The 11,610-nt window shown below is 32.3% G+C and overlaps 1 protein-coding gene across 1 annotated transcript; it reads right to left on the reverse strand.

The window, feature by feature from the left end:
- On the reverse strand, positions 1–5,721 carry LOC126688854 (gibberellin 2-beta-dioxygenase 2-like). Its single transcript, XM_050383729.1, has 3 exons — positions 5,125–5,721; positions 1,789–2,158; positions 1–721 (listed from the first exon to the last, which is right to left on the reverse strand). The coding sequence occupies exons 1-3, from the start codon at positions 5,502–5,504 to the stop codon at positions 470–472; spliced, it is 1,002 nt and encodes a 333-aa protein (XP_050239686.1). The 5' UTR covers positions 5,505–5,721; the 3' UTR covers positions 1–469.
- Positions 5,722–11,610: the final 5,889 nt, after the last annotated feature.

An 11,610-nucleotide genomic window follows, 5' to 3' on the forward strand; every position in this document is an offset into this window, starting at 1 on the left:
GAAGAGAATGGGCATTTTCCTTTGATGACTGAAATTACACTAACACTGAACCCCATGGTAGAACAATGCTATGGACACATCCACTCACACAGAAGAGAATAGGGCATTTTCCTTTGATGACTGAAATTACACTAACACGGAACTCCTATAGTAGAACAGTGCTACAAATCTCTTTTCCCATTTCAAGATTAAAAGTCTATAATATATAGTTCCATAAGCAAAACTATGGGAAGCTTTGTATAGCCTTCAAGTGCAACCCCAACCCACCCTGCTACAAATCTCTTTTCCCATTTCGAGATTAAAAGTCTATAATATATAGTTCCATAAGCAAAACTATGGGAAGCTTTGTATAGAGGGCAACCCCAACCCACCCTGCACAAAAAAGAAAAAGAGAAACTAAAAAAAAAAAAAAAAAAAAAAAAAAAAACCCCTTCATATCATGGAACTTGCAGTAAATTTAGGGAGCAACTCAGTCTTCTATGCATTTCCTGAAAAGCTCAAGACGCCTATCCCCAAGGCGTAAGGAGTATGATGCTTTCTTGTATTCAGCCCAAGTGAAGGGCCTGTAGAGAGAGAGTCTGTTGGGTGTGACCAATTCCGGAGGTGCAGTTATCCTTGTTTGTAGGGAAGGAGCCCCAAAATAAGCCATTGACATTCTAGACTCGCATGAATTTGTTAGTACCCTATGTCGAACGCTTACAAATCTTCCATTTGTCATAACCTTCACAAAGTATAGGAATAAATAAAAATTAACATCAGTGTACTATTTTCTTTAGTTAAAACGAGAAGATAATTAAAAAAAACGTTTTGACAATTACTTGTAAGTCCTACCTCCTCAACATCTATGTGTTTGGAATTTGGATGACCTTATTTTCATCTATTTATTTGGTTTATTTTATTGTTATATCTTGAAAAATGTAATTCTAAAAAGGTAAACGTTTTATTTTATAAAATAAAATAAACTCATCCAAACAATTACACAATTTTAAGATCTACTTTTCACCCCCTTTTTCTACCAAGTAAATGTTATTTTAGAGAAGGTAGTTTTTCTCCATTATGTATATTTATCTTTTTTTCACACAGCATGCTAACTCCACATTTGTGGAGACTATATATTGTGGAAAAGAAAAATATCTATATATATATATATATATATATATCAAACGCATAAGGTAGTTATTAATGGCTAATGTTTTATAAATTAGAAAGTAAAAACAACTTCAGAGAAAATACTTTTATGAGTATAGAAATGGGTTGTAAAACTAAATGGTTACATACATGCTTAGATTCCGAAAGACTTAGCAAAATATTTCATTTTCATAATATTGAAATTTGCAATGCCCTCTTTCTCTTTGGTTTATTAGTTTAAAAAAATGCTCCTTTTGTTGGCAAGAGGTAATTTACCAAATGCACTTGTGAATTGTGATATTCCTTCTTTTCACTTCTGTGTATATTCTACTGATATGTTATTGGATAAAAGGGCACACCATAAATGGCAAACTGACCAACGGACCGAGCCCTTTCAGTTCCATTTGTTCTCAAACATCGCTACTAGCTAGTAATGTTATTTACCCAATTGCCTGACTCTTATCTTTTTGGGAACTGATATTTGGGCCCCTACATACAATCAAATCTTTAGCTAGCTGTGAAATTTTTGCAGTGATTCCCTGCATATTCTGCCAGTTTCTGTCACCCTTATCTTCTAAAACTTGTTATGATTTTTTTTTTTTTTTTTTTTTGATAAAGTCTAAAACATTTTATGATTACCATGATAAAGAGAGTACCAACCTGTAACAGGTCGCCCACGTTAACACAAAAGGTGTTGGGATCAGGTGTGACTGGGATCCACACCCCATCTTCTATAGAAATTTGGAGGCCACCGACATCGTTTGATCCAAGCAGGGTCAAGATCTGAGGGTCAGAATGCTCTCCAAATCCAACCTTATTTCTATTATCATAAGGGTGTGACGTGTCCCTATCATTACAGTCCACTTGTATAGGTGGATAGTGATTGAGCCTGAGGACTGAATCACAATCAACGTCCCTGATCAACCTGCTGAAAACTGAGGTGTCTGTGACCAATAGCCCCTCTGCCATTAGATCTAAAAGCTCACACCCCAAACCTCTAACTGCTTCAATATAATCACTCACAATAGAACTGTCATACACACAACACTACCATTATTACAAAAACATGAACATGAAATTATTCTTTAGCCATGAATGGTTTAGGCCCGTTGGGTAACTTTATTTCAATAAAGTTATTTAAGTGTCATAAAAATAAATATTATATTATTTAAACAACAGAAACTATAATTTTTTTTTTTTTTTTTTTTGAAGAAACAGAAACTATAATTCAACCAACTTCTCAACAGAACTTTAATACATCAAACCACTTGACATAAAGACAAATCCATAAAATATTTACAATCACAGACAAATTATATAAATAATTATGAAAAGAAGAAGAAGATTGTACTCCTACTATAACACCGACTCTAGACAGTTTGATTGGACAGTGCTATATATTTTTTTTAAAATTTTCTATTTTAGCATGCTTTTCCTTTCTCTATTTTTGGCAGGGTTCCCTATCCTTTTCAAATTTTCTGAAATTGATTTGATTGGGCTGCTTGATGTATCTCTGACTTGTCATTCTGCTAGTACTTTGTACTAGGCTGCAACTAGCTTTACTTTTCTTTTTTTCTTTGCCCAATTTTTCTTTGTAATTTAACAATTAGAAGGTGTCCCCCGTGCCAGTTGGGACATGCACAGAAGAGGAAAAAATGTTTCTGACAGACTATCCTGCCTTTTAGGAACAATGTATCTCGTAGTCCCATGTGACTTAGGACCGTTTTATAAGTTTATAAAAATTCAGGTGTTTCTACCCAAAAAAAAATTCATTTGTGTTTTATTTATTTTCATAAAAATTTAGATAGTTAATACGTTGTTCTATTAATATTGTTTATATTTTTTAAAAATATGTATAAGTAAAAAAATTATATAAAAATATATATTATTATTTAAATATTAAAAACTATTTTTCAAAATACACGGTCAAACAGCTCCTCAATTTCAAAAAAAATATATATTTTTTTACACTATTCATTTACATTATTCATTTACATTGTAATCTTAAAAATGGTACACTTTCTCCCATAAAATAGTAGCCACATTTTTGTCTACAAAGTACGCTTTACATGACATTATTCATGTGAATAAACTAACCAATGCCTTTCACAAATATTTAAGTTTATAAATCTTATTATATATTGGCTACGTAGGTTATAGATGTTAACAAAAAAAGCAAATTTTTTAAGCGTAATAAACCATATCAAATGCACAGATAAATTTCCATTACGTAGAAATATATATATTTTGGAGAAGATTATCTTAAGGAAATAGAACGAAAGAAAAGTTAAAAATTTTCATATAGTCCAACGAAAACAAATGACAAGCTTAGCAACTTAAATTATGAAACCATTTTGTATTTTCTCAGCTTGCATGCATATCGTATTATTTCTCTTTTTAGCTAGAGTTTGCCATTTCATAAGATCTTATTATTGTAGTAATAAACTTGATGTAAGTTCCTAAGATCTACCATAGTTTGTAAGGTCATTTTCCATTATACTAAGGACACAATTATACTTCAAACATTACAAGAGGACCAGAAAGTCTTGCTTTCTGAGGGTACAACGTACAATGAAATGTTGTTATGGGATGCTACAATAATACCCCACCTCATTAATTTTCAATGTGAAGCATAAGGTCCTTAGATTCATTATATATCACAGGAACAAGGAAATTGTAATGCCAGTCGGGCTAAAAAGATACAACTCATTCCCCACACTTTTTTCTTTCTGGTTTGTGTTTATTGGGCAACTACAACTCATTTCAAGATGGTTCCAAATTCCCTGTCACTCTATAAAAGTTGCTGAAATGAACAAGTCACCTGGTATGCCAGCAAACTTTGTGATGCCCAATGGTCCAATTAATGCAAAGAAAATATGATTGATATGCACACTTGTACAAAGTTTTATTCCATTTTGATTTGAACCCAATTTCTCTATCACTGATATTTTAACTCATCTAAACAAATTATATGGTCATTAATTTAAGTGTACTAAAAAAAATTCCTCCAAACTCATTTGACCAATAATTCCATTTTACATAATTTTGTTAGTTATTTGGTCACTGCCCTTTCTTAGAAATGTGTTGTCCATAATCTGGCAGCCATGCATATATTATACACCACCTAAAACTTACAAGAAATTATGAATAAAATGAAGTAATTATGTGGATTCTAATGGCTAAAGTTTATTGTTGTTAAACAAGAGGCTTATGTTCAAATCCCACTACACACACACACAAACACACACACACACACACACACACACAAAAATCCATTATTATCTTAAGTGGATGATAAAAAGATAATTGTCATGGAAGGGATCTTTAGGTTTAAATCCTATCAAACGAAGAAAAGAAAAACACATTTTCGGTCTTTATATTTTTGCCCTTTTTCTAATTTGGTTCAAGTTTTTACAACTTTTATTTAGTTTTTATATTTTTAAATTTGTTGTCATTTTGGTCATTGATATCATCTCATTTATGAAAACTTTATTTTTAACTAGCAATGAAATCAACTAGCCACGTAAACAATTTTCATGATATGAAGTGGCACAAGAATTTTTTTCAGGAGAGCTTTTGAATATATTTTTGTGTAATTTTTGAATTTATTATCAAATTTAAAAGAAAATTAATGGAAAACTTAAAAAACTAGGGGAGGCAATAGCTCCCTTGGCACCCCTTAGCTTCGCCTATTGTGACATGGGCATGGATCAAAATGACAACAAATTTAAAAATATAAAAATCAAAATAAAAATGGTAGAGACTTGAGGGCCTAATTAAAAATAGGTGCAAAATATAGAAACAAAAAAATATAGGTTACAAAACACTGAGAAAGATACAAAGGCAAACCATGCAACCGTTTTTTTTTTTTTTTGGATACCATTGCAAAGGGAAATAACACCCGAAATTAACAACAAGACTAAAGGCCGACCTTTTGTTCACCATGCAACCGTTGCAATGCATAAAGTATGAATGAAAAGGATATTAATTAAATACCTGAATTTCGAAGGGTCATCGGAGATGGTTTTGGATCTCTCAGCAATGGAGAGAGGATTAGTATTAAGTACAAGATATTCAATCTCTCCCATATCTCCACTTAAACCAATGGTCTTGCAGCCATAGCCAAAGGGATTAGCCGGGCCAGCTCGTAGCTTTTCAGGCACAGGTTTGGCAAAGAAACTAAGACCCTCATGTTCAAGTTTAGCTATAATGTGATTTGGGACACCATGGTTGATGACCTTAAAGAAACCAAAGTTATCACACGCCTTAACAATGAGCTTTGACACCTCTGATCTCTGTGCCGAAAGGTCTATGATAGGAAGGTCGACAGCTCGAACTTTTTCGGTGTCAAGTGGGGTTGGAGAGGGCACCACCATATTAAAATTTGTTTGAATGATGGACAAGAAAGAAAGAACGAAAAAAGAGATGGGAAAGGAAAATAAAATAGTGAAAGAAGTTTGTGACTTTAATTTGCGTTGGTGATGAGTTGGTAATAATGGGTTTAGAAAGAGAGAGAGAGTAAATTAATGAAGAGAGGTAAGGAGGGTTGGAGAAGTGAGAATGGGGTATTTATGGTGGAGGGAGACCAGGAGTTAAAGTTGTGAAACAGAGAGAATCTCTAAGAACAGGAAATAAAATACAGATGGGGCTACCATGAGGTCGAGCTCATGGTTATTTTTGTCAGTAGGTCTTGTTCATAATTATAAAAATAATATATATATATATATATATTAAATAAATTAAGAAACAGAAAAAATTATAATAAAAAATTCTTTTGTATCTAAAAAAAAACTAAATTCTATTTTGTTTACAATACTAATTAAACTGGGTAAAATACAACTATCTGTCAAAGGAGAAGTTTTAAGCTTGACCAAATACACGTTTAGTTGGACATGTTAAAATGGAATGTTAGTTTTATTACATGTGTTATGCATGCATGATGCATTCAAAGGATTTTTTATTTTTTTATTTTTTTTATGCATAATCATCTTTTCATATTTTTTCTCTATTATTTTTTTAATAGAATTTCAAATTATGGTGTCTATTTCTATTAATTTTTCACTTTATCATTAGATTAAGACATATTAAAATGAAATATTAGTTTTATTACATGTGTGCATGCATAATGCATTCAAAGGAATTTTTTTTATGCATAAGCATCTTTTCATATTTATTTTCTGTTAATTTTTTTTTTTTTATAGAATTTCAAACTATGGTATTCACTTTTGTTAATTTTGCATTTTATCATAAGATCAAGACACAAATCAGTTTTTGGTATAGATAAGAATTGAACTTCAGATCTCTTAATAGTTCAAAGTACATGTATATATATATATATATATATTTTAAATACTAAGTAGTGCAAAAAGTGACTAATATAAAGAATCTGTTTTATATTCTAAAAGAATCTGTTTTTTTTAATAATAGGTTTTTGAAATATATTATTTTCCTGATTTAATCCTATTTTTATTTTATTACAATTTATTATGATTAGTGTACGAAGATGCATGTTTTATAACATTTAAAAAGTGGACAATAAAAAATCACTTAGATGGGTAAGAAACGATTTTGATAATAAGCCCCCTTGTCCACGCCATTGGTTAGCATTAGTGAGGCACAAGAACTTTGATAGTAAGAAAGAGATTTGACTTCAATTAGACAATTACTTCATTGGAGGTTATATATAAATATTATATATATATATATATATATATATAATATGCGCGTGAAGGTAGAAATTGGTATGGTTTATATAATCTTCTTATTTTGATGCATTCTCTAAAGGTGGGTAATATTTATCTAGTCTAATAGTAATGAATAATTCTTAGGTACTTTTGGAGTATAAAAAATAGTACTTTTTCCTCTCACATTTATAATGAAGTTCACTTATTAAATTCATAGTTGGGTATATCACAAATGTAAAAGGATGTAGCACAATTTCTCCGTACTTTGGGAGTACCTAGAATTTTCCAATAATAATATATCCTTTAAATTGATTTTTGGTTTAAATCCTAATAAAACAATTTCTACATTAATCTTTTTTTTTCCTTCCACTATGCTAGTTCATATTCTTGTCAAAAACCTTATATTCTAACGACATTGATGAATTTTCTATGCAAAAAGAAAGACAGATTGACATTTGGTGCAATGATTAGGATTATTGCATGCATCATATAATTACCACCTCATGTGATGTATCAAAATTAATAAGGTAATTTTTTTTTTTTTTTTACTTTATTAACTTTTACATCTCACGTAGAGATAGTAATTGTATGGTACTGGTACAATAATATAATTCAAACCCTTTAAATCTAATACTTTAGAGTAATGCTACATGTAAAAAAAAAAAAAATTACAACAATTAAGTTAAAAAGATTTAACTAATTTTTATCTGAATTTACTATTAACATTATTATTAACAATTTACTACATCAATTAATATAAAATTTGTGGTCAATTTTATCGGGTTTATAGACTTTTTTTTTTTTTTTTTTGATAAATATGTTTATAGAGTTTTTCTTAAATAGTAAATATGTTCATTACTTTTCGTGCCCAATCAACTCGAAGTCTGAGTTGAACCCGTGAAGTGCATGGTAAGAATATCTCACCGTCACTCTAAACTTTTCTCTCTCTTTCTTTTCTTTTTTATTTTTAGTGAAAATCACTTTAAACTTTTCAAATTATATATCAAAAGATTTAAAGTGAGTTAAGGAATCGAAGACTTTTGGTTAAAGTACAACTACCAAGTTCCTATCGCCCAAAAAGGTTGACTTTCTTTACTCGTGCTTGACCTAAATTTCTCTGCCCCAATTTAATGACCTTTTTATCTCCTTTAATTTGATCAAATGTGAAATGAGATACTTTTTTGTGACCTTTAATTACACATTTTTTTGACTTTGACTGTGCTTTATTACCTTACCCACTCTCTCTTTTATTTATTTATTCTATACTTCTATTACAAGTAAGCTTTGTCAGTTTACCAAAAAAAAAAAAAAAAAAAGTAAGCTTTGTCCATGTTTCATAAGAGCATCCAAAGCAGTGGAGCTAAAAATTTAGCTTTTTAATTTCACCAAAAGTTATTTTATCTATTTTACCTACATACATGCTACAGCAGTGGATCTATTTTAGCTTTTAACACAATAAAATAATATAACTACTACAATAAAATAATCCATCCCACTACAATAAAATAATATATTCACTACCCACAGCCACACACTCCATCAGCAACAACCTTCATGTGATAACCACAGCACACGGCAACAACCTTCATGTGACCACCACAGCCCACGGCCACAACCATAACCCAACATAGCCCACGGCAAGAAAAAAAAAAAAAAAAAAAATCAAACCACCACCAACACAGCCACAACCACCAACATAGCCCACGGCAAACACAACCACAGTTACCAAACCACCACCAACACAGCCACCAAACCTCCATTTCAACCACAATCCACAATCACAACCAAACCCAACAAAAAATAAAAAAATCAAACACCCAAAAACCCACAAACCCAGCAATCCAAAACCCATGAACCCAGAATTCCCGTCGCTGATCATGGGTTCGTGGGTCCGTGGCGCACTTGAGTTCGATGGGTCCGTGAACCCATAAACCCATGAACCCAAAAATATTGACCGAGCATAGAGCTTCGATGGGTCCGTGGCGCGCTTGAGTTCGATGATGACGAGATGGGTCAGCGGCGTGGGACGGCAACTGGGCGACGACGATGAAGATCGATTATGAAGATCAGCGACGATGAAGATCGGCGATGGCGAAGCAGAGAGTAGACGAGGGAGAGAAAAAAAAATGAGAAGGAAAGAGGAAGAAACAAGAGAAGCCGGAGAGAGAGAGAGAAAATAAAGAAAAAGGAAAAAATATTTTTTTAATAGAAGTGGAGAGAGAAATTAAATAAAATAATATTTTTTTATTTTAGATGATATGAACAGTGCACATCTATTTATAGATGTGCACTATAGCAATGGAGCTAAATTTTTTAGATTTAGCTCCACTGCTGCAGCCAAGTTTTTGTGTTTGTGGAGCTAAATTTTAGCATTATAGCATTATAGCTCCACTGCTGCAAATGCTCTAAAATTTAAAAAAAGAAAGAAGGGTAAGCTTTATCCATGACCCATATCTTCCCACATTATCAGTCTTTTGGCTTCACTTATTTTTTCCATTATCATTGGACTATATTTAATTTTACGAGAGAACATTTAAAATATTTTATTAATGCTTTTAATAAAATAAAGGCTAAAATGCAAAACTAATCCTCTAAGTTTCATATTTTGTTATTTCAGTCTTCTAACTTTAGTTTCAGTAAATTTAGTCCTTTAAGTTTCAAAAGGGTTTCAAATCAAGCATTCCACTAACTTCTGTTAATGCTCTACCATTAAGTGCATTTTTTTTTCTTCTTCAGTTTTTTATATTAAAAAAATGCAGAAAACTAATTTAAAATAAAAAAAAAAATTAAGAAATCCCATAACACACCACAAACCCAGCACACAAACAACAAAAAATTTCTTTACATTGATCACCAAAAAGAGAAAAAGAAAAGAAAGCAAATTCACTCATGTCGTGTAAATCAGAGAGATAGATCAAGCAGAGAGTGGTAGAGACGGCATTGGTGGAGAAGATAGCAAAATTGACACTGCCGTCACGGGCGGTGGCACCAAACAACGTTGGAGAATCTCTATACACCTCGAACCGCTCCGATTTCGGCTTCTCCTTCACCACCACGGCAGCGTCGATCTCGGCTCCACCAGCAACACCACCACCACTTTCTCTCCTCGCATTCACGATCTTCAATCGAGGAGGACCAAGACCGCTTCTCTTTTGGTTTCGGAGAGTGGTAGTAGTACTAAATGCCAATCGTCGAGAAGTTTTGAGAGGATTGTTGAGAAGTTTAGGGGTACGTGATAGTAAGCATGAAGTGCATTGAGTTGTTAGCTCCATTTTGGTTTGAAGCTCAGTGAGAGTGAAAGTGAGAAGGGGATAGAGGCATAGGCATCTGATCTTAAGTCTATGGAGCTCATTTTGATCTCCGATTTACATGACGTGAGTGAGTTTGCTTTCTTTTCTTTTTCTCTTTTTGGTGATCAATGTAAAGAAATTTTTTGTTGTTTGTGTGCTGGGTTTGTGGTGTGTTACGAGATTTCTTAATTTTTTAAAATTAGTTTTCTACATTTTTTAATATAAAAAACTGAAGAAAAAAAGAAGAAGAAGCACTTAATGGTAGAGCATTAATAGAAGTTAGTGGAAGGCCTGAATTGAAACACTTTTGAAACTTAAAGGACTAAATTGACTGAAACTAATGGCTTGTTTGAAAGTTTAGAGAGGGAGAAGAGAAGAGAGGAGTAGGGGAGGATAGTAGTGGGGAGGAGAGTAGAGGGGAATGGTTATCCTCTACCTCGTTTGGATTTTTTTAAAATTAGTAAGAGGAAATGGTGTAACTAGCCATTCCTCTTATTTGGATGTTTTAAAAATTAGGATAGAGAGAAGAGGAAATGATTTAAATAGACAAATTTACCCCTATTTGAAAAATTTTCAAAATTTTTAGGGAGAGAAACTAGAAAATCCAGGCACTACCTTCCAAAATAGAAACTAAGCAAAACATTAAAATCCAAAACCAACAGGAAAAAAGATTTTAGAGAGAGAAACTAGAAAATGTCAAAGAGCGAAAGATTTTAGAGAGAGAAAGAGAAAACGGAGAATAGAGCGAATTGGCGAGGAACGAATGATGATGCACAATAACGGAAACAATGGCTACGGTAATGGAGTGATGACGTCAGTGTCTCTCACAACAACGTCGTTGTCTCCTTCTTTAGTTTCAACGAATGGGCAATCGACGCAGCAGCAAGGGTTGAAGACATACTTCAAAACCCCAGAAGGAAGGTACAAGCTCCATTACGAGAAGACTCACCCTCCTGGTATTCTTCCTTATTCCTATAGCAAATCAGTTTCTCAAGTAGGGTTTTTATTTTCTTTCTCCAAAATTTCCTTTCCTTTTTTTGTTTGGTTACCGAGAAAATGAGGTAGAAAGTGGAATTGAGAGAAAGATAAGTTCTTTAACCTAGTTTGAGTGCAATTAGTTGTAGTAGACTCAATTGATATGTTTCTTGAATTGCAAATTGCTGATTTTCAAAATTGTGGGAAGTGATACTATGCAAATCTTGAATTTTTCAAAATTTTTTTTGAAGAATTGACTTTTTTTTTTTTTTTTTCCATTCACCTTAAATTTTGTCAAGAAACAAACAAAGATTATTTATATAATCAGTTTTAAATTTTGTTAATTTAAAAATGGTAAATTGGAAAATTCATTTGGTCAATAATTTATCTACTCTACTCTACTCTCCCTCCAAATCTCTTCAATTTGGGAAATTAAAAATGAGGGGTTAGAGGTAGTTGAAACCCCTCCCCCTCATTCCTTAAAAAACTTCAAAACAAAGTAATTGAATTACTCTCCCTCTCTCTACCCTACT

Source organism: Quercus robur, chromosome 6 (genome assembly GCF_932294415.1).
Source record: "Quercus robur chromosome 6, dhQueRobu3.1, whole genome shotgun sequence".
Classification (NCBI taxonomy): domain Eukaryota; kingdom Viridiplantae; phylum Streptophyta; class Magnoliopsida; order Fagales; family Fagaceae; genus Quercus; species Quercus robur.

Excerpts from the sequence above, each read along its gene's own strand:
- LOC126688854 (XM_050383729.1), bottom strand. The coding sequence starts at position 5,504 with ATGGTGGTGCCCTCTCCAACCCCACTTGACACCGAAAAAGTTCGAGCT. Across the intron at positions 2,159-5,124 it reads GATGACCCTTCGAAATTCAG|TTCTATTGTGAGTGATTATA; the intron begins GTATTTAATTAA and ends TGTGTATGACAG. Across the intron at positions 722-1,788 it reads ACGTGGGCGACCTGTTACAG|GTTATGACAAATGGAAGATT; the intron begins GTTGGTACTCTC and ends TACTTTGTGAAG.